At 39.1% G+C, this 24,759-nt stretch overlaps 1 protein-coding gene across 2 annotated transcripts in view; it reads right to left on the reverse strand.

Annotated features, from left to right (window-relative positions):
• SNCA (synuclein alpha) overlaps positions 1–24,759 on the reverse strand; it is a 69,017-nt gene that overhangs the window by 29,188 nt on the left and 15,070 nt on the right. The window contains exons 4-5 of one of the 2 annotated variants that reach the window (XM_062637607.1): positions 22,083–22,228; positions 20,416–20,650 (exon numbers count right to left, since the gene is read on the reverse strand). In XM_062637607.1, coding sequence (XP_062493591.1) covers positions 20,567–20,650; positions 22,083–22,228 — 230 coding nt within the window. In that variant the 3' untranslated portion in view covers positions 20,416–20,566. Of the gene's footprint in view, positions 1–20,415; positions 20,651–22,082; positions 22,229–24,759 lie in introns of those variants that run through there. The other variant, XM_062637605.1, reaches the window with a different exon arrangement.

Raw genomic sequence — 24,759 nt, forward strand, 5'->3', positions numbered from 1 at the left:
GGAAAAGTTTTCTTGCAGTCAGAAGACATCAGGAAGGAAAAAAACCCAAAGTGTCCAGTAACGGCTCACTTTTACAAGGCAATGTGTTCGTATAGCTTACATGTGTGAAATGTAAAGTAAAGGAACTCAGAACGTGTCAAAGGTCATTTCTGTCCTCTGTGAATATGAAAACAGATATGATGATTAATATTCTTATGGCTTGTACATTATCCCCAGTATATGACTGATTCCAACATATTGGAGGGAAGTTCTCAAGAAGGTAGGGAATGCTTTGGCTGTTATGTTTCCTGGTACTTACCATATCTCTTTGAAGGTGAATATCCCTGTAAATGTTCATACTGTTAATTTACCTGAGAGTCAATAACAATTATATAAGTGTCCTTAAGTGCTTTTCTAATTTTTTACTTTAAGATCATTGTCTACTCAAGCTAATGGCAATTGAAATTACAAATAGTGCAACCACCAAGTAAAAAAAGCACCCTCACTGGGGGCAGAGAAGTTACAGGACACCCATCACCAGGCTTTGTTTTTCTTTCAAAATTCTTCCACTTGCCCTCCAAGGAGGAAAATTATTTCTGTCTTTAATACTGAAGGCTCACTGCTGGCATTCCCAGGGACTATTTAGGTATTTATAATCAGGAGTGAAATTGTTTGCTCTTATATAGCAACACATGTTGCCTGTTGAGTATGAAACATGCCTCTTGTTATAAAGCATCAATTCTAGACAGAGGGATTTCTCACCCTATCACATTCCAAACTGACTATACCTTTGCTCTCACCTGGTTTATCCTAGCAAAGACAAAAAACCCCTACCCAAACAACCCCCAAACCCAACAGCAGCTACACAGAATAGTTTCCAAACCACAGCTGATATTCTTACACATTCATTTTTAGACATTTTGAAACCTAGAAACAGGTAAGGCTATATCAACACATGAAATTCCAGCCATTTGGGTCTGGTTTGCCTCAAACAGAACTTAACAAACATTTCCTTCAAATTCAGCAGACAGCATAGAAGTCCAAAACTTCTGTTTTTTTTTTTCCTTCCAAAATCCACAAAAATATTAGCATCATAAGAAACTTCAGACATTTCAGGGGTGGTTATAATTTCAAGCAGCACGATGAACAATTTGAATCTACACTGCAGATCTAGCCTGATGCTGAACACTCTGAAGCAGCATTAACAAAAGAAGCAGCTCTGAGTCTGAACAACTCATCCCAATGTCACGCTTGAACTTCATTCTGGTCTGTGAGACTTCCCCTTGCCTGTGTATCAGAAGCTTTTAAACAGGCATGCTGTTCAAGGAGATTGCTACCAAGCTTTGTTTTCCTGTTACTGTAAGAAACTTCATCTTTAAAAAGCTGTAGACAAACAATCATCACCCAAATACAATTTTAATTAGTTTAAACTTAAGGGGCCAAGCGATTCATCAGGGTTGGGCTGTGCTTGACTAGACAGATGGCATCAAGACTGCTTTCAGTGTTCAGAAACTGACAGCACAGCTTTTAAAATGCTTTAGGAGGGCTGGCGAATTTTAACCAGTGTAAATATTGCTGGTAAAGCCCCAGCAAATGTTAAAAAGAAGACATCATAACACTACCTATAGGTGTCTCAAGGCAGTGAATCTAAACTTACATATATGCCTATGTTTTGCAGACAATTGGCCAGTTCATGTTCCTTCCTCTGACATCAACATTACTAATTGAACTAATTAATGTAGCTTATAATTTTCTCCCAAACAGCAAGAGAATTACAAGCTTCCTGCTTTGCATTTCCAACAGACTAGAAGCATCTGTTCTGAAGATGAAAAGTGACATTTGGCTTTTAAGTTCTTTGAAACAATCTGCATGCGCTTCAGCGTGTGAGGAATAATGATTTTTGTTAGTTTGAAGATCTTATTCCAGGAGCTACATTTTCATTGCATTTTTTTATTTGCTAAAATATGAAAAATTCCCAAATCAAAAAAGTAGTGCACCTCCAGAGCCTGAAGAACTTGATTCCTCCATCCCTCCAAACCACACTTCAGGATACAGTATGATTTCTGACAGATAAAACCATGCTGGATTCTACATACAAGATTTTACTTCAGTTCATACTGGCTTGGAGAGGAGCACTGTGAGTGCTTGGAAGACAATCCCATGTGATTAGGCAATGCCATTTTGATGGGTCTGGTCCATGTCAGAGATACAGAAAGAGAAGTATCAATGTATCAGCATCAGGCCAACACTGGCCTGTGTGCATCCTTCCCTCAATGTGACCCATTAAGGCACAAAGCATCCTCCTCCCCAGCCACATGAGAGGTAAAGTGATTCACCCTCCGCAAGAGGGGGAAAGAAGGGAAGCAAAAAGATAGTATAGTTCTAAATTTTTATTACTTGCTATAGAGCTAAAAAGTCTGTGTACACAGCAGTAAATATGCTGGTCTTTCATAAGGGAAAATATGATAAAAGGCAGCACATGCCATCACTGACTATAGCACATACAATAGACTAAATGCATATTGATAGAGTAGGAGGTCAGGAAAGTAAACATGTGACAATGAACGATCTGTCCAATAGCCCAACTAATAGCAACTGTGTTATTCTTATTCATTTTTCTTTTTGTGAAACACTTCTATTCAGTGCTTGACTATTATTTTGTACATTCACAGCTGAAGAACCAGTTTCCCTCTGACAAGAACATACTACTCCTTAGCTTTTGTACTACTTAATCTTTTTACTAATATAATCCTATTAGTTCTGATTACCAAGAAGTGGAATATTCAGTAAGAAATTTGGCCATGCACCAAATTATCTCAGATTCTCAGATGTTCAGTTTCCACACAGTCTTGAAAAACAAAAACTGTTTATATGGCATAATTAAGTGCTCAAAGACCAGAACAATCTTGAATAAAAAGCAGAATATAAAGCGAACACCAAGTAAATGGAACACAAGTTTTCCATTGAGCAGGTTGGACTGACAACATCATCCCTTCCCGTCTTGCCACATCCTTCCTTGCTGTACTTACCCTCACAGTGTCAGTCCATGCTGAGGTGGCTGAGAAAACAGCAAGATAAAAACTTACTGTCAAAGGAAGTAAGAAAACTCAATTGCCACCTCTGTCCAGCTGCCACCATACCAACCTTATTCTCATGTCCCTAATAAATTCTGGCTTCTTTAAAATCTTGCCAATCTGGAAGACATACCAGGTCAAAGAAACAATGGTAGATTGAATGGACAGTTGACAGGCTCAAAACAGCCCTTCTTCATGCAGCCAATGACACTAACCAAATGGGATCAGGGGATTAATTTAACAGACCTCAACATCATTCTTGCATGGTAAGAATATGATGTTATGTGTTGCTCTGTACTACTTGGATGTTATCCACCTATTGCTTGATGTCTCTGGAAGATCACCTGCCCAGATGACTAATGTTCACTCCCACGGTAAAGGAGAGCAAGACTACACTAAACATGCTATGCAAGAACAATAAAAAGAACAAGAAAATATTTTCATGTCATATTTTAAAGCCAGAAAAGTTACACATCCATTTATTTCTGCCCTCTAGAGACTTCTTTCTAACCGTTACTCAGTAACGTCTAGTGGCATAACTCCCAGGTTTTTTCTTTGTCAAGGACAATTACTATAATTTCTCTCTCATAACCATCATCTGGAAAAGTTGTAGAAGATGATTAACGAAAATTTGAACACTGCAGCATGCATTGCTTCAACAGTAAAGGCAGAAATGAGTCACAACTCCTCTGAGCACAGTGTCCCAAAAAAAAAAAAAAAAAAATCTCTATGAGAAATCTCTTAAGCACTTCTTATAGCCAGTCTAGAGACATGACTGTAAAAGAATACTATTAATCAGAACAACTACAAAACAATGTACTATCATAGAGTCATAACATACGGTTGCAAAGGACCTTAAGATCATCTAGTTCCAACCACAGTGCCATGCCATTGCTAAATACTCCGGATCCACTTCAACAGTTACATACATACCTGTGTATGTAGTTTACTTTATATTATCAATATGCTTATACACTTTTGCTTGTTTATTCTGCAATCACCTGTCAAATACTGACATTCTCCCTTGCTTCCTGAGCAGCCCCAGTGACTGCAATTCAGTTTACCTGTGCACCAAAAGCACTACCGAGTGGCTGGAGAACAGAAGATTCTTACCCTTGAAGCACTTCTAGTTTTAACAATAATATATTAATGCATTCAAGCCGAACACTCCTGGACAGAGGTGATCATGAGAAACATACACTCAAGCATAAGTATGTTGTTTTTCAGTGAACAATTCTTTCTCACTCACACTCCAATCTGTCACACCAAATCTGTGTTCCAAGGCTTCCCAGTGCTAGTCCACAGGGCATGCAATTGTCGGACTCTGGTCTCCTGCCCTTTGATTTTGGGACTGAAGTGGGCTATGCTTCTTGAGAGCCACAGTTCAAATCTTGGTCAGGCTCCCTCACTCCTGAAGTTGTGTAGCTTGGATCCTACTAGCAGACATTCCAAACTTCTGTTAGCTACTCTGAAACAAGTGAGGAAACTTCATGCCTCATTGTGAGGAAGACAGCTCTTCCTCACAATGGGAAGATAAATGGGATCCTTGCACTTCTTTGCTCCCACCTCTCAGATCAGTCTTGAGACTGTGGCACACGCAGAATGACATTTTGTCAAGGCACAATGTATTCTTTTAACAGAGAGCCAGTGATCAACAGACAAGTTGAGTGTTTTGAAAGACAGGCCACAATGTCTGGAGATGAGCCAGCGAAATGTGTTCCTCCCCTCCAGAAGAGTTTTAACAAACAAACAAACAGAGCAAGCTAAAAAACCCACAATCCAATGCATCTCAGATATCACAATATTAAATAACAGTCTTAAAATAAGGGACTTAACAGATGAGATATTGCAACACAGAAGCTCTTCATTAATATACTACATACAGTAGCTTGAAACATGATTTTAATAGCTCTGTTGAAGTGATTTTTGCAAGCAATGGACAGTTCATGTCAAAACAAAAATTACAAATCATTTCAAGTTTTCTTCCCTCTAAAGAATCTTAAGTAAATGCTATGACAGGTGTGGTTTTCTCCCTGAATGCCAGATATGTTCAGCTAAATGTAAAACAACAACAAACCCAAAATAAAAATTCAACCTAAGCTCTTACTTCATTTGGACCACTGCTGTATTTTAATAGAGATATTTCTAGCCAAACTGCATCTTCATTTTTCCTGCTTAGCTGCTCTGGATAAAAATCATGTCCCTGTTTAAAACTAGGCAAGCAAGGTAGCTTTTCATAGATTTAAATTAGTGAAACTGAACATTAGTACAATAAAAAGCCTAGTTTGACTTGTACACTGATGATTTATAAGAAAAGCAGGCAAGCATTAATCCCATTCTAGTCTCCCAGCAGTCTACCTGGAAGGTCAGGGGCAGGAAGTGATAAAAACTGGTGTATACACATTAAACACCCCTGAAACAGTGAAAACGGGTGAGAGACAACATTTAGAAGGAAATTCTTTATACTTTCCTGAAATTGTTGGCATATCCTTTTGTTGACAGCATTTTGCCCAGTGACGGGCAGTCATTCCCTTTGCCATCCTAGTATTGGTAGACACTAATCTGCCCTTCACAAAGTGGTCATCCTTATTTTCTCAGGATGGCTACAGAGATCATGACAACAGAGAGGGGGAATATAGTGGTGCAATATGATGTTGCACTAGACTGATGAAATAGCTAGTCAAACAGTATGCACCCATGCAAACCAAAGGACAGCTCTCTTCCACTGGGCAGCAGTCTGCAAGACAGACTCACCTAAGGCCCAGTATGAACAGGTTTTAAATCACTGGTAATTTTAGAAGGTATTCAGTTCTTTAACTTGGATAATTAATGAACACCTAACAAAACACATTGCTGTAGATTTTTAAGCTCTTTAATCTTTGAAAATTGTTTTCTCTTTCCTTCATGCATACAAACCCATTCAAATACTAGATGCTCAGAATGTGACTCCACTGAACATAAGATAGCACTTTCTTTCTCCTTCACATAAGGGGTACTAATTAGGTGAGCAAGTGATATGTCAGCAACAAGAAATCTAGCAACACTCAAACACCCCGCTTTTGTAAACTAAGTCAGAACATGCAAAACCTCCAGTTTTAAGTGTTAAGATGTGACATTCAAAGGCAGTCAGCACTGATCAAGTTCCGCTCCAAATAAGTCCAAGTTCTGCTCCAAGTAAGTAATTATCAATGGGATCAGCATTAGGATTGATGCAGAGTGTTTATAAAAAAGAATTTGAAATGTAATCTCTTTGTCCCATAGGCTTAATGTTCATGACTGATGTTCACCAAAAAGCAAAAGGGTGTCAGAGTAAGGTAGAAGCATTGCATACCCCTTATCACAGGCTGAACCTGTTTTCTTCCATGTTCCAGGAGCACAGAAGCAGAAGCAGAGGTTTTTGGAGGGGGAGTTATATGACAGCACCCATACCCCAAGGAAACAGGATTAAGAGGATGCCTCCTAGTGCTTGAATATCAGGGGAATAAAAAGGCTGCCATCTCTCATGCACAGTCACTCCCTCCCCCCTTTTCCTCATTCCCTCGCCATCAGATCTCCTCCACCCAGTCTTTCCATCCTTTCTGAACCCAACTCATCCCCACCATCTGCTTTGTCTACACAAAAGAGACTTTTGCTTAGAGGATAGAGAGAAAACCTCAGAGCATTTCAGAGATGTCAACAGTAGGTGAGACAGAAGCCTTGCTGCTGGCTTTTACATGTCCTAGAACATCAAGGCACACTGCTAGATTTAAAACTACTTCTGTCCTCCCTCTTCTGCCCCTAAAGGATAGCTTGGTAATAACTCTTTCCCTACCACAGGCTAATATGGATAACGGGTGGCAGGGGTACTAAGAAGCATACGACCATGAATGCCAAGCTCTCTCTAGAAAGAGTTACTGTAAACACCGTTGAGCAGACTTGCTCACATTCACCTAAATGGTTCAGGTACTTTCAAAACAAAGGAAGAGTGCTAGCATTATCTCTTTCTCTCTCAGGTTAAAAACCCAAGTCAGTATTTAAAAACCTAAAGACTTGAAGCACTGTAATTCCACAGACACCTCTGACTGGGTCCTACACCTCTGTGCATCTTCCTCCTGAAATCAAGAGTACATTTGACAGAGCATCCATAGCTATGATTAGTCTTTGTCTAAACTGGTAAATTTCTAAAACAGGAACAGATCCTGATATAGGATGAAGATTAAATTGCTTTCTGATGTCTCCCTGTAGAGGACAAAGATCATTATGGAACTGATCAGGGTTGCACAGAGATGTCGGTGATACAAGGGCAGTGCAAATTTCAGAGCTGCAGGGAGAAGCAGTAAAAAGAAAACTTTACCTGCCAACTAACCTTGTAATCTACCTGAAGTAACAGAGTATGTAGTTGGCTTTGTAACAATTAGCACAAAGAATACACTACCTGACTAACAAGATTTACCAGCAGAAACAAGCAGCCTTCAATAACATTTTGTCAATGAACACTGCCAGGTCAGGTTTAGCACCATCTGTGCTGGTCAAACCAGTTACCTTTTTCTCAGGCCAACTTTAAATCCTAGAAGCACAGACAAAACTTGCAGTAACTGAACGTCCTTAACAGTCTGTATAACATGCTAAGGTGGAGATGACACCTTGAAGAGATGCACTCATCCATTTTATTTCAAGTATGACTGATAATTCTCTATGTTCTCTTCTCATAGCCTGCACACTAGTATCAATTGCCAAATGTGATTCCCCTTCAGGAGGCCAGCAAAGGCTTCTGTTTAGATGCTTCCCTTCCCATTAGGTACCACACAGAAACTAGAGGCATAAAACTGAGCCAAGGAACAAAGAAGCCAGGAAAAGATGAATAAGCAAATCCACTATCCTCATCTTAACAGTCATCAAGGCATTTATACAACTCCAAACAGATTCCAAAGCAAGGCCTAAGCTTTCCTTTTTAAATCCATTCCATCACTTCTCCCAGCCTCCCCTGTTTCCCAGTTTGGACAACAGCAGACATTTACAGCAGTCCAACCAGCCGTGTTTTAAAGCATACATCTGAAATGAAGCTCAGGGAAAAATCTGCAGAGAGAACCAAGACTTAAAATCCCCATCTCATAGATGCATAGATGGTGTGTAGGAGGTGGAAAGAAGCATTGCTAAATCTGTTACCTTTCCTGTGAATGACAAGCACACCACTCCTTCCAAAAATAGGCTATGAAGGAAACGTTACACTGATGACTGTGAAAAGCAAGTTCACTACTCTGGTTTAGACAGCAGGTCAGCTGTATGTGAACACATACCCTTCTTCAGCCTACTGGAATAGCTATTACTTTTTTTTTTTTAAAGCAAGCACATGACATTAACTGGAAATAATGATGATTTGGAAACAAAAAAAATCCTGATTTCCTGAAGCAGTTTTATAAATTCTAAGCTAACAAAAGGAAACAACTGACACAAAGCTCCTAGTAGAAGTTTCCATCTTCCACCTGTTTGTCTGACAACCCTGTGCTACGCTCTACCACAACAGCCATCGCCTATTCCTCCTGCCGTTGCTCTTTAATTTCTGCCCTGCAAATACGTGCTTCTAATGGGGCAGTACATAGCCCGTCTCCATGCTGTGAACAAGGAAGAGTGTTTAGCTGCTAGATGCACACAGCAAATGCACTTCCAACAAACTTCTAAGATCACGGCATGAAGGACAAGGGGAAATCTTTCTTCCATCTAAGGATCCATATGAAACACATTCATAGTTACATCAACTTTCCAGTGACTTTTCTCTTGACCTGCTAGAATAATTTTCTCCAAAGAGGGAAATTAATTCTGCCCCCAGAGCTGTTTGATCTCTGATCTTTCTCTACAAAATCATTTACATACAGTATGTCTAGCTGAACTCTGTCACCTACTGTCTCTAGGCATTTGTAAGATAAAATATTGCATGCACAAAACCAAAAGTGACCCAACCATTAAAACTGGTGTTACCAGGAATCTGAAAAGAAGCATTTGTTCAGATGAATTACATAAAGCATCAGCTAAGTCAGACAAGGGTTAAACAAGCATCCTGGAATACAATTCTTACATGGCTGAGATATGCTGAGTGTTAAGTAACGAAGTCTTCAATGCCACAGTGTAATGTTATTATTTTTAATTGACATAAGTGTATTCATTAGGCAAAGCATAAGGGTTTCATACGCACATTATCATCTACAAACTGCATTAGGGATATAAATTCTACCAAACTGGCCAGAGACTGCATACCTGCTTAGAATTAAACCACACATTTCAACACCTTTAAAGTATTAACTGATTATAAGTTATTAGCTTAATTAATTATACTTTGCATTAGAAGCAATCAAAAGCTTGCAGTCAGTTCTCAATACTAGAACTGCTAACACGTTTTACAGCTTCCAGCCTCCTTCCTAAAGGCTCACAAAATTAAGAGAATCTCCAAGTCTTAAAAGCATTCTCTACCCTAGCTCAGTTGCCTTTGTAATTTCCTTCCCCAAGCACATTTTGCATTTCTAGCTGTAAAAACAACTTTCTTTGGATGCGGTAGTTTGTTTCAACCCCTGGCATCTTCCCTTCTTCAGCCTGAGTTTCTAACTCCTGTTAGAAATACTGTTTCTATGGATAAGAACACATTTCTCATGAGTGACACTCACCCTGACAGCCTAAATGAATTTTTTCACACCACTCCAGGGCAACGCATGTCTGTTTAGACCAGAGTGCAACCTTTGGGCCATGAAACCATCACAGGGAATCAACAAGAAAAAAAACATCCATACATCTTTACATATAGTAGCACATGAAGAAATTGTTACATTACACAATGAAAAAATATAGCAAAGGTCTACCAAAACAGAAAAAGCCCAGAGCCTTTGCTTTGTCCCACAGACCCAGAGAAGAACTATGCGTGGCTGACATAATACCGGCAGGGTATCGGCTGCAGTAAGTGATGCTCCTTCCAGGATGGAGTGGGAGGTAGGACAAAGGGATTAAACAGCTTCAAAGGCACAATCCTGTTTTATGTGCTTCTGAAGGAAGCACTGTTACAGACTGCTACTTGTTCTGCTTGCAGCTAACCTACTAAGCAGGGCAGAAGAAGCTCTTTATTGGCTGTGTCTCTTCACCTTGAGCTTCATTTGGACTTTTCCGACCTGAGCTCAGCAAATCTCCTGGGCACATGTTAATAGAGCACAAGCAAACAGCTCTGAATGCAAACACCAGAAGCTCGGAGGGCAATCAATATGTCCAACACATTTCAAAACCAGGTTCTCTGCCTGCTTCAGTCTTGCAAAAAGCATGGATTTTTAGAGGACAATTTTAACAGCTTACACCTCCAGTTTCCTCACAGGGAATATTTTACATTAGATAAGTCACTGGCAAAGAAAAAAAAAAAGGTTTGCAATCTAAATTTTCAGTCTTTCTGAGACATTCAACATAGCTTTCTCCTGTAACAAATTCCAGTCTCCAGATATACCATGGGAGCTTTTGAAACTCTTTGAGACAAGTACTTCAGAATTGAAAAATTATTACCAATAATCCTTACACTTGACTTTTTCTAAGGGACATATTTAACACAGCTGAAAGCAGGTGAGAGCCAGACACTTCAATGACTATTTACTGTCAAAAACATAGGTCATCTCTTCCGTTATGTGCTACCAGCGTTGAAGGAGTCCCGGGCAATCCACAGCGATTTACAAGCTTTTATCTATTAACTCACAGATTCTTTAGGAGCTGTGTCAGTGGTCAAAATAGCCACCAAAATGATGTATACCACATGCCACTGGTATTTGCCATTTTGTCACTTCCTTTCTACTGTTAGTAGAAAGGAACAGTAGAATACACTGCCAATGTATTGGGTTTACATGGCAAGGTTTTGGTAGCAAGGGGGCTACAGAGGTGACTTCTGCAAGAAGCTGCTCTAAGTTTCCTCTCTGTCCAAGACATCCAATGTCAGCTGGCTCCAAGATGGACCCCACTGCTGGCCAAGGCCAAGTCCAGCAGTGATGGTGGAAGTGCCTCTGGAACAACATATTTAAGAAGGGGGAAAACCTGCTGCAGAGGAGAAACTGCAGCTGCAGAGAGGAGTGAGGATATGTGAGAGAAACAGCCCAGTAGACACCAAGGTCACTCAGAAGGAGGGCAAGAGGTGCTGCAAGTGCTGGAGCAGAGGTTCCCCTGGAACTCCATGGTAAGGCAGGCTGTGGACGTCCACAGTGGAGCAGATATCCACCTGCAGCTCATGGAGGACCTCATGCCAGAGCAAATGGATATCCGAAGAAGTCTGACCAAATGGGAAGCCTGTGCTGGAGCAGGCTCATGGCAGGATCTGTGTCCTCATGGAAAGAAGAGCCCGCGTGAGAGCAGGTTTGGTTCAGGACTTGTGACCTGTGAGGGACCCATGCTGGAATAGTCTGTTCCTAAAGGACTGCACACATGGAAGGGATCCATGTTGGAGCAGTCTGTTCCTGAAGCAGTGCACGCCATGGAAGGGAGCCACGCTGGAGCAGCCTGTTTTTGAAGGATGCACCCCATGGAAGGGACCCATGATAGAGCAGTTTGCAAAGAACTGCAGCTCATAGGAAGCACCCATGGAGAAGCTGGAGAAGTTCAGGGAGGACTGTCTCCTGTGTGAGGGACCCTATACTGAAGCAGGGTAAGAGTGTGAGGAGTCTTCTCTCTGGGAAGAAAGGAGCAGCAGAGGCAACATGTGATGAACTGACCAAACCTGCATTCTCCATCCCCCTGCACTGCTGACGGGAGGAAACAGAGAATTTGGGAATGAAGTTAAGCCCAGGGAGGCATGGGGGGGAAATGGTTTTAAGATTTGGGTTTATTTCTCATTATCCTTCTCTGATTTGATTGGTAATAAGCTAACTTCCCCAAGTCTGTTTGCCCGTAACAGACAGCAATTGGTGAATGACCTCTCCTTGTTCTTATCTCAACCCATGAGCCTTTTGTTATGTTTTCTCCCCGCTGTCCAGCTAAGGAAGGGAGTGACAGAGCAGCTTTGGTGGGCATCTGGTCTCCAGCCAGGGTCAGCCTACCACAGCCAGTAATTAGGTGATCCTAATAAAAGCATTTTGCCTTCTTCTTTACTTCCTCCCTCTTCTCTTAACCTACAGGTAGGATTTGTTTTCTTAGGAGATGACATTGGATTGATATTCTGAAAATGCAGATTAATCTACAGTCCTGAATCATTTTGAAGTTTGTATAACCCTCATCACCCTATCAATCCAGGACCTCAATTTGCCACTCATACCTATTAAGCATCCCATTGCAGTGCATTGCTGAACAGAGACTGGCAGACACAAACACACATTACAGTGGTTTGCCAAATTGTCACTTCAGCACCACAAACTTTAATTGCTGGCTAAAAACCTCCCAGCTGCAATCTTTGGCTTTGACAGTATCAGCAAATGGCACCAGCTATCACGACAAACCCTTAAAAGACTATGATTTCTAGATAGGCACTGAATGAATCACACTTAAGATCCTTACTTTCCAAGGCTTATACACTTCATCTTGCCCAGCAGAGGAAAGGAACACTGAACCATAGCAGAAGATGCTAAGGACACCATTATTGTAACCCAGTAATGTTTGCAAACTTACGAAACCTGTACCTTAAGTTCCACAAAAATGCTACTATCAAGTTTGCTCAACTACCATGGATTACGTAAAACTATTTTCCATCTGAAATAGCCAAAACTTTCACACAACAGTGGGCAAGAACAAGAATAGTTGGCATGAATATGAATCATTCCTAACTGAACTTAAACATATTCCTCTCAGCAAGCAGCACCTTCCTGAATATTTAGCATGAGATTGGCAACTATTTAGAGTAAGGAAAAATGAAATACATTCCTGAGTACTGCATGAAATTCCACAGATGGATGCGTAGAAAAGACTGGAACATGGTGAAATGGAACTGGTCCCATGTTAGCCTAGGGACTTGCATAATAATACACTCATAGAATGGTTAGGGTTGCAAAAGGACCTGAAGATCAGCCAGTTCCAACCCCCCTGCCATGGGCAGGGACACCTCCCACTAAACCATGTCACCCAAGGCTCTGTCCAACCTGGCCTTGAACACTGCCAGGGATGAATCATTTACCACTTCTCTGTGCAACCTACTCCAGTGCCTCACCACCTTCACAGTAAAGAATTTTTTCCTAATATCTAATCTAAATCTCCCCTCTGTCAGCTTAAAGCCATTCCCCCTTGTCCTGTCACTCCATGTCCTTGTAAAAAGTCCCTTTCTAGATTTCTTGTAGGCCCCCTCTAGGTACTGGAAAGCTGCTCTAAACTGAACATAGTACTCCAGGTGAGGTCTCAAGACAGCCAAATAGATGGGGAGAATCACCTTCCTTGGCCTGCTGGTCATGTTTCTTTTGGAGCAATAATGCAGAGACATACATACACAGGGGAGACAAACACAGCTGCCTGGAACATACTACTGGGGCATATTAGGTCAGTTAGGAAATTGGAAATGGAGGATATAATAGGTAGAAGAGAAACTGAAGTAAAGAGCAGAAGAGGGAGGAAAGTAGAGCATAGACTGCAGATAAGCAAACCCTTACAATAAATGCAAAAGTTGGTTTCCTAGTAAAAGGATGGGGAGGTTCTTTTGATTCTCTCTCACAAGTTAAAGAAAAAGAAATGAAAAAATATGTTCTGCTATTTGTAGATATTACAAATATTATCTGATTATCGTGATATAAGAACAATTCCGAGTGGAGAACGTGTTCACCTTTCCATCATCTAGCAAACAATCCTTATTCTTCAATTTAAGGATAGGGCTAATTCATTTCTCCAAGGTCAAAGTGGAATCTGTGGTTGATCAATTGCTAGAAAACAAAGAGCAATACGATGCCACCCAAAAGCTCCTTAACTTAATTCCTCCACAGTTAATTAGGAATACATTATGGTCAGAAGTTTGGAAGGCAGCAGGTAGATCCGGAACATCAGTCCAAGCTAAAATGTTATCGCACAGCATGAGTGTTACTAAGAAACCAGGATATTTCACAAGACCTTTACATTAAACTCATATTTGTTCCTTAATTAATGAAGAGCAATAACTGCCAGGATACTTGGGTAACACAACACAAGTTTTCTTCCCTTGCAACTCAAGTCCTGTTAGAATACAGATGTCAATGTATGGAAATGCTTTGACACAGAGAACATGGTCGTCCTTTAAATACTGCTGTTTTGCCCTCCAAGAAAAAAAAACTGAAACATGCCCTGCAGCATTTTCTCTGCTAACCAGGAAGGCCAGGAAACACAGGCTGCAATTCAAAATCCCCCCATCACTTCAACACTATTTTCAACAAACACAGAAATGCTAGCACTACTACCTGGAGTCATCCATCTTTCACAGTCTGTTTTTTCCCCCAAGTATTGTTATTTTCTGTGAATATTCATCTCTATCTTCTCCAGCCAAATCTTAAATATTTCAAAAAGTGGTGGTTAGAGTGAAATAAAGTTAAGCTACTCATGTCCAGAAGTGCTACCAGAATGTGCACATACCTGCCAAGAAGAAGTGACAGGTAAGATCTTATCATAAAGCAAAAGAAAGGTAGAACCACAGTATGTCCTTGCTGGCTTTGTGACTTCTGTGGCCTTCCCATTTATCAATCTATTTTCTGCAGGCATCATTAGCCTATTTTACCAAATAAAATTGCTTGTAAACATTAGAATCTGAGTGACATTATGCAGTATCAACATATACTAAGCTACATAAATGGGACTTGTCCATGTGAAACACGAAAGGAAAACAGAACCGTATTAATGGAACTGCCTCCACTGCAATTATTGAATTTATTTTGGAAACAAACCAAAGCCACTTGCATTCTAATACAGAGCATTCATACAGGATTGTAATGCAGTTTCACAAGTCTACTGACATTCATACCTCTGTACAACCTAGACGATTCCTAAGCTTTCCCATCCAAAAATTATGTGCACTGTCATGAAGGAGCGATTTGACTGTGTACATAAAGCAGATTCAAATCCTTAATATTGCTTGCCTAAGGATGCCTTATGATTTAGAATGAATCAGTGTTTGCTGTTTTAAGAATATGGATTAGTTTTACAGAAGTGATTTTTTTACAGACATTTTAATACCACACCATCATTAATTCTGAGACTAGTAAGAAAAGCCCTGGCAAAATAAATCAGTCCAGCTATGCTACAATCAAAGAGACACATCACTTCACTGACAGTCCCACTTCGTCGGTGAATTCGAAGAAACAGCTAACAAATGCTTTCTCTTAAGACGGGGACATCAGTTATTCAGCACCTGAGCAATGTGGATCCGCTAATGGAGAATCTCCCTCCCCATTCTTCCACTCTCAATCCATCTACATACATTAAAAAAAAAGGAAACAGTGCTAACTGCCGCTGAATGTTTGTTGTGCTCTGCAGCAGTCACTCATATATTATGCATAGATCAAGAAATAAAATCGTAAGACAAAAAGTAAAACCTATCTCAAACTACATGCTCTTCACATATTAGTATTTAAATAGAAATTTGAAAGCATTTATTTTCTGGTTGATGTTCAGTTGTGACTACCTGATTAGGCCTTCTCCTATACATAATCCAGAACTCTTGTGGAAAGTTTACTGTCTGCTGTTTATCTTACCAGAAACCACAGTATGCAAGCTTTCTAAGCCACTGCTGTAATTGTTCCTACAGATCAAACAAGCACGAGTGTCACATCAGAATCATGGCTGGGCTCACCCTGAAACAACCAAAAATCTCATCCCTGTGCACTGCACCACACAGCAGGACTGGCACTGCTTGGCTCAAATATAGAGGGTTAGACCTCTAGTTGCTTGGGAGGCTTGCTAGGGATCTAGACTACACATATTTAATCATAAATTTCTCCATTACCTACTGTGACCTTTTATTACAGCTATCAATAGTAAGAAGTAGTTGAAGAGGGCAATTAGATGTTGCTGCACCCCAGCAGCCTACTTGCTACTTGTGTCTAGAAGAAAAGCATCAACTTCAGTGAAGGCTATTTCAGCACCTGCCATGCCAAAATCTTACTAAAATTTCTTTGCTTAATTCAAGGCTTGACTTTTTCCTTGTGGTAAACTCTAAAGAAAATGAATAAACTTTCTTATTTCAACAAAAGAACAAGAATACAAGCCTCATGTAACTCACACTTACTGTCCTGTTTTTTTTTTTTTTTGTTGGGGTCTATTAGCCTTGTCAGACACCAGATGGCTAATGGCAGAAAATGTAACGGAAAGGTGGAAAAACCTCTCTAATTCCCCTTCTGAAGGAGGAAATTGGATATCTCTGCTCCACAGCTTTTCCTTTGTGTTCTTGTGAGCTAAACTTTTCAATCTTAATTGACTCATCTACAGGAACCAAGATGGGGAATAGTGATGCTTCAACAAGGCAAGCATCCTGTACAGAATACTAAGCACAACTATAGCCAGAAAACTTCGTATTCTATCAAAATGCACCTAAATTCAGATTCTGCCATGATTAGACCTATTTGTGAAACCTTATTCATAAAAAAGTACATTAAAATGAAGTTTTAATATTTTAAAGAATTTTCCATGTGGCATGTCAGCATTATAGCAGAGTGGGAAATAAAATATGTAATATATATCTCAAAAAGATAAAAAGATACAAAATGAGAAAATGCCTCTTTGAGCTTTTTCAAGTACTAAGCAAGGCATTTATATTGTATGAAAGTAGCAAGGGGACTATTAAAATAGTGATGGGGACTTTAATGCTGGCATTTAAACTTCGGGAACTGCTACCCAAGATAACTTCCATACAAGTCGAATGTCAATCTTAAGTTTCTGGTTATTTCGGCATTTGATTTCTATAGAAAGATTTTACATGCAGACAGCAGTTTAGAAAAAAATCAAAGTGTAAAGGGAAAGGAACAAAAGATTTCAATATTCATTTGGGTTTTTTTTTGGTTTGGGGTTTTTAGCTACCTGTGATAATTAAAACTTCTTTGGGAACGCTCAGGAATCTTAGTCTGCAACAAGACAAACCAGAAATCTTTGAAAGATGTGATGTCACTTGCATTTCAAAAATGGGTGTCTAATAAAGCAGAAAAGAAACCTCCATGCCACCGCTGAAAGAGAGACACATTTTCAGAGGCACTTACAGGGCTTGCATCCCTTCTCCCAGTAAGACTGTCCAAATGAACAAATAGCTGCTGGCTGGAGCACACTGTGATGCTTTGTGTCTTAATCAAAACTGAGCTGCTTTCACCAAAATTAAAAGGTGTTTCATCATGTCTTAATTCTCAGCAGTGCACAATGTCTCATGGATCTTCCCTGTAAAAAGGATGAAAAGGCTTCCACATATTGGTATATTTGATTATGGTGATTCCAAGCAATGTATAATGTCGCATGTTAAAACTGATTCTGACCAAGAAAAGCAGTAAGACAAGAAATACTCTACACCTGTGGGGTCCACTGCACTGGATGTTTATACTAGGATAGCATTTAAACCCTAAGGATTCCCATGAAGTACAAGCTGGGAGGGAGGGAAGAAGATACAGCAAAGTTGCCTTGCTTTCATTCTATGTTAACTTTCACATTAAATGCAGTTAGCAAAAAAAAAACGCTTAATGCCTAAATTGAGTCCTTCCACTTCCACTCATCTTTTCCTCTGAAAGCTTGGTAATTAAACCAATGAGCTGTATTACCTGCTCTCTAAGTATATTACCTATCTGCATGTTAGCTACTACTGTTTATTTTATGTCTGTGTTTAAATTGCTACTTACTGTAAACGTGTTAAGCTAAGACAGTTTAGAAAGGAAAAGGATTTAGCACCATAGATGCCAAACATAACCCGTATAGATCCCAAACATGGTAAGGACAAGGCCTGCTCCTCTGTTTAGTAAGGTCTACAGCACACAAAACATGGCTAACTATATCTTTGCATTGAAGCTCAAAGTATCTTGAGCTTTCAACTTGACTGGGGATTTTGGTGCTGTAACAGTATAAATAAAATCATAGAATTTACCACTTGATTAATTCGTGAGATGCTACAGAACCAAATGGCATTAATTTGCTGAGATTAAGAACTTCAATTACTTAATTACCTACCTGAAAATAATAAACTTTGTAATGCATATTTTGTTCTCAGGAAATATTATACACTAGATATTCACTAGCTCATACCCCTCCATACTAGCTGTATCTATATGTTTATGCTGGGCTGAAAACAGAATATTCAAAGGATTTCACAGCTTTCTTAACTTGGGAAAAAAGTTTTATATGTTAGCACAAATATCATTAATCTTCCTTTAAAAAAAACTCAATTCATTTTGAAGCACACTTACAGTGTACGCAGAAATAAAACATGCATAGGTACAGAATATATTTAAAACAAATGTTTTATCTGTATAATTCAACACATCAGCTTATCATCTTAACAGAGAGAAGAAAGCATGAAAAAGAGAAGCAGCTTCTCTGCTTCCAGGAAGAGTCTCAATTATCACAAATAACAGTATTATTATGAGCAGGTTTTAAAATTAGACCCAATTTTACAACTAGTTTATTAAATGCTATTAATTTTTAATAGGCTGCATGATAAACAGTAGTGCGCATTCGAAATACTTCATAAGTAGATGCATGCTGCCAGTGCATAAAAATTTCTGGAACCCAAATAATCTTAAGAATTGTTTTGTTGTTTATTGACATGCTATTTGCAGTTTGTTAAACCCTTTTATATTTAACTCAAGCCTACCAACTGCCACTACCCTTGCTGTGTCAAGCAGTGAGTTTCTGCAAAAGCGTAAATGCCCTGGGCAGTCCTCTGATGGGCACTATCAAGTCAGCCCTGCTGGTCTCTAAACTATCACACTGCACTGCCTTTTTACGCAGCTTGTGGAGTGGGTAGGTGACAGTCTGGCATGGAGGGAGCCCTCTAGCCTGCTCTCAGTTGGGTGGTTAAACCTGTGCTTCATGGTCCAAAACATGCTGGTATTAAAGGCTACAACCTCAGGCAAGCTTCTCAAGAAAGCATTTTACCAAGAATCAGCTTAGCGTTTCCTTTGCATAAATACTGTTGTATCCTCAGGTAAAGAAACACTACGACTGCTTTCAAGTAGTTGAAAGTCAAAACCAGTCATACCACAAGATTGCAGGCTTTCACAAAGGCAAGCAGATCACTAACAGCAGACTCCAGCAATGACCATCAGTTTAGACAGGCTTTCAGACACATGTTTGAAAGCAGCCAATCCCAGCAAGAAGCAAGGAGTTGGACTCTGTCCTTACAGTCACTTCCAACTTGAGGTATTCTATGATTCTATATTTATGCCACAGTTCCTGATCCTGTAATTAATGGCAAGTAAGAAAACTCCTCCAGTTGCATGGAGGTTGAGTTTAAGCAGTTCACAGAATAATTCAGGTTGGAAGGTGCCTCAGGAGGTCACTGTTCACTACTGTCAGTTGCAGGATTTGGACTTGATTATGTTCAAATAAGAAGTCTGTATCAACTGGAAGAAATAATTTGTCACAAGTTTAGAAGTCAACTAAAATAACAGATTACTGGCTAATGCTTTTCAGCCTTCCATGCACAGATAGCCTGTAACCGTGCTTCTATCCACTTTCACTAAATATGCTTCACTTGCAATACCCTGTCAAATCCCATGACTTGCTTACACTGCGTAAACAAGGTAAGTGCTCCTTGTGCATATGGGATACACAGCCATTTGCTTTGTAACAACTCCAAATAGATGTTCATAGGAAGAATAACCTGTCAAAGACACTGGCTAGCCATGCAGAAGCACAAGGAATGAATTTGCTAGTCACAGTCTCTTATTCCCAGCTTATGCTAGGCTAGAGATATCACAGCCTTAAGAGACATAACCTTACAGCAATAAAATATATAGTTACATTGATACTTTGACAGTATGCCTCACTGACACCTTCCCCTAGTTAAGAAAGACTCACTCCATTTCTTACAAGGCAGAATACCTGTTGTCCCACTGGTATTCAGAATGATCATACCTGGTCCTCACACAGCTGTCAGTTTTACAAGAAAATCCAAGCAAAAAATAAAAAAGAACGAAAATCTGTCTCCTATGCCTCTGAACTGCACAGGAAGACAAAAATACCTGGTTCTAGAGTACCTTTACATGGTTCGATTTTGATTTTAAATTTCTGAAATGGCTACTCATCTGCAAAACCAGTGAGGGACACAGATTCAGAGCAGTCTGCTAGAAGCTATAGATACAGTCAACTAGACAGCCAGAATGCATAGATGACAGAGTATCAGTCTAAAAATACCAGTATCAAGAATCAAATAAATGGCTTTGCATATCCAAAGAACAAAGCACCATTGCAAAATAATTATTCTATTTATAAGGCTCTGGAACAGTATGCATGTACATTATGGATGTTCTTTAATTTCACAGATGTGATTTTTATTCTGTTACAGCTATCATGACTCATATTGAAGCTACACAATATACAGAACAGAATTAAGTGAAAGTCATCAGAGATTTACTTCATACTTTATAATTATAAGTATCTATATATATATATTAACATTAAAAAAGACTAGGTATGGTCCATACTAAAGCAGGTAATTGCCTGTTACAGCAGTGATGATCCTTATGACACTGTTTGAAGAGCTATGAACAGAAAAGAATATTCTTAGCATCAAACTATAGAGAAGCTTTAGCAGAAACTAAGGGTATAGACTGCTGTGACCATGCTTGTCACCATACTCATGTATTCCCTGGAAGTTCATTAGATACTCGATTTTGTAGATCTGCAACATTGCTTTTATAAGGGACCATGGCCTCATCAAAAGCAACATTTTACTTACAACTGAACAAAAAAGAGACTAAAAAGACTGCAGGAAAACTGCAAAACTGCTTTCAAAGAGAATAAAACTGCTTGTGAGATGTTTTCAAGACCAATCCACCACAGTGCAGAGAATGCCTACCACAATGTCATAAAAAGTTTTCCCCCCAAACTGAAGCACAGATAGGATTTGTCAGACAGACAGAAATGCACTTCAATAAGAGAGAAAGAAGAGTTCTTAAGGATTCAATTTTAACAACTCCTCTGGACATTAACTGGAAATAAAAGAACATGATAGAACTTCTTCATGCTAAATCCATATGACACCCATATTCTTGTACAAATACTAGTATTCTTCATAATTTATTTTTTTCTTTAACACTTAAATGATCATGCAGAAAACAGTACAGGAGGGGGTTATTTGTCTCTTCTGGGCCATTTTTGTCTCAAACAGCACTGTACACATTTTGGAAAGCATCATTTCCACCAGCTATGTGGGGTCACTTTTCACCTAGCATAAGTGCAAGAACATAACCGCAGCATATAAGCAACCAAAAAATGTAGTAATGCTTTTTATTGTGCAAATACTTAATATTCACTTTGGTGCTGGAATAAAAATATCCACAGAATGTTTTATAGGATGAACTAGAGCAAATTTAATCTGAAGAGTTCGGAATAGTTTGGAGGCATATTTGAGCTTCATGTCACTATATTAATGGAAGATAGTGACTCTGAAGATGGATCTTGACTTTAGATGCAATGTATCTAACTACTGACTGGATTGGTACACAAACCCTTCTGCTCTTCGTCTACAGAGGATACAAATTCTGCTGTTAAACCTGAGATTTTCTGTTTGACCTTTCAGCTGTAGTGGCTTGCTTTTCAATTATTGGGGAAAATAATTATCTTCCCATTCAACTGTACAGCAATCCTACAGCTGCTGGCCCCTACCAGAGACTGAGTCCAGAATCACCACTAGATTACACTGTAAAACATGATCCAGATTCAGTAAGACTTTTTAGGATAGTAAAGGTCCATGCTTAATCCTACTCAAGTTCTCAAATCCTGCAAGTCACTCAAAAGACAAGCAATAAACAGCAAGTGTTTTCTTTGTGGCTCATTTGTCTAGCATTACACAAATCATCCTGCAGTCATACCACTGACAGACACAAAAGAAAACACTCCATCTGCCCTTCAGTTCAGGAAGATGAATTATCTTCCACTTCTTCACCTGGAAAAGACTGTAAATTAACAAACCTGTTTGGCCAACTGATCCTTCTTTACCAAGCCAGTGGCTGCAGCAATGTTCCCTGCTCCTTCCACTGTCTTCTGGGCCACCGCCGTCACTCCTGTTACCACAGCTCCCCCAACATTTGACACTTGCTCTTTGGTCTTCTCAGCCACTAAGGAGAAGCAGAAGATGGAAGAACACATTATTATTATAGCTCTGGCAGCTGTAAGTTTTTCAGAGAATTGTATCTATCACTGACAGCCCAGCATGAAGAGCTGTAAGGCCATTACAATTTGTGTACCCCAAGTGGATCTTAAAGAAATGAGACTATCCATCAGGTAACACTAGAACAACAGAAGTAAAAATAAGCCTTATTTGTGGCTCAATTTATTTCATGTGAAAGACATTTGACACTTTTATTCATATCTAGCTGTACTTCAGGGAACAGAAGTCATTACTTAAGGGCCTTTATTATGCCCAACTCACTGTGCAACATACAAGAAGTGCCTTCAATATATCCCAGTTTGGAAATGCATTCCGATTAGACCACCAAACACTTACTGCATGTTACAGAGCACAGAAGAAGATTTTTTTACATTACTCAAAAGCCATTGATTATTATTTTCTTAAAATATACTTGATTAATAAGCAGAGCTGCTGTTGTTCAGAGAATTTCAAATACAGCCTTTTATTCATTTCTCTGTTATTTTGTCCCATTGCTGATGTGTCCATCTATAACACGTTAATCTACAAAAAGATTGAATGCCAAAGATGTCAAAGCAAACTGGATTAATAGCTAACTTCTAAGCCCCAGGGAAACACCTCATTTAGCCTACATATACATCAGCAGTTGCCATTTTACCTTTCAGAATATCACGGGGTTCTTTCTGCTAATTCATCCCCAAGGGCTCCTTCTGACAGCAGCCTGCACTATAGTGAAACCACTCTATGAAAAGAGATGGTATGACTACATGCCTTAAAGTTACACAGGCAAATTTCTGGCATAAAGCACATTTACTCATGTAAACAAGGGGCTGTTCTTCAAAAATATACAGCATATAATTTTGTAATTTTAACTAATCCCATACTTTCCTTCAGCCCAAATCCCATCTGATCCATAAAATGTATTCATAGCTCTATTTACACCCTTTAATGAGCACTTGATAAGATGCTGCTTGGCAGATAGGTCACCCTTTTAGAGACTTTTTTGTGACATATGAAAACAAGTCTTTCTCAGGTAAGTTATATTTCATTAATTCCTTACATAAATAGTATCAGCTGTCCATATCACAGGGCATGCAGCACAGATTGCTATGACTGATATTAAATAACAACAATTAGGAAAAAGCTAGAAAGGTAAGCAATGTGCCTACTATGTGATTTTCATTAAAGACGCAAATAATAAGTATCCCCTGACTGAAAATGCAGGCAGATCATTTAACACTCATTCTAACTTAAAATAAAAAGTTAGTAAACAATTATCTCTAATATGACCAAAACCAGGAGCTTTTGTTATAGAGTGGGACAACAACAGACTACATACATTGTCTTAAATTAGAAACAGAAAGTTCGTTCTGAATATCCTGCATGATAGTAAGATACAAATTCACATGAAAAGTCATTGTATCCATTCAGTATTCTATTGCATGCTTTTTCCAGAAAAAAGAAAAAAAAAGAATAATCAAAAGTAGGTTTTGCTGAAAAGCAAATGCTGCCCTCAGGGAAGGTTTGACATAATGCTAGCAAGTGCAGAAAAATATCAGTCAAGATGCCCCATTTGATTACTATCAGCTACAGACCATGAAAAGCTCTGGACTGTAGACATGAAGTTTATGTAGGAAGCTTTTCACTAGTTCTTGCAAACATGTATCTTAAGGTGTAACACATCATGTCTTCCAAAAAGTGTTAAGATCTAATTGTGTACAGTCTTTCAGAAACAAACTCAGTAACATTATGAGACAAACTTGTTAACATTCTCATGTTATTTAGCATGGTAAGACAAAAATCTCAGAGCTATGTAATAAAAGTAGCATCTTGCAAAAATACATTTTAAACTTGTATTCTATAAGAAATCTACGGGAAAAAAAGGAAAAAATAAAGAGAATAAAGAGAAATAACGAGAGATGTGGTTTGGGTAAGTTTCAGTATTGCTTTTTATTTTCTGTCATCTCTTTCCCTTTCTGGCAGAGAAGACAAAACCAACAGAAGATATATAAATCACAATCCTTTTTATATAATTTTTTTCTCTTAATTTTCTTGTACATACACTGTTTTGAAAACTCCTTTTTCTAAAGTACACTGAATGTCAGAACAGTTAAGAGATAAATTTAGCATGCTTGATGCTGACAAAGGCTTAGCTGCTCTTAAGCAGACTCTTCCCTTCTCATAAAATGATAAAGCATGGCTGCTGTGTTCATTGTCAACAGTCACAGTCTCATCACCTCAAGATCTTAAACTGCATCTCAAAAGCAAAATACCAAGAAATAAAGTGAAACTGAGTGCACTGTGGATGCTGCAATATAAAACACCTAATTCCTGAAACCATTATTAAAATTCCTGAAACCCTTATTAAACTCACATTCCTCAGACTATCTTGTCACTGCAAGTATAACCATCTACTAAGAGCAACTACCCAGTAGCTGCCATTCTCACTATTAGAACGTTTTGGGAAGTCTGCCTGAAGTGTGTTTTCTCCTCCCAAAA

Source organism: Pezoporus occidentalis, unplaced genomic scaffold (assembly GCF_034315485.1).
Source record: "Pezoporus occidentalis ecotype Australia unplaced genomic scaffold, CSIRO_AGI_Poc_V1 ctg53, whole genome shotgun sequence".
Classification (NCBI taxonomy): Eukaryota; Metazoa; Chordata; class Aves; order Psittaciformes; family Psittacidae; genus Pezoporus; species Pezoporus occidentalis.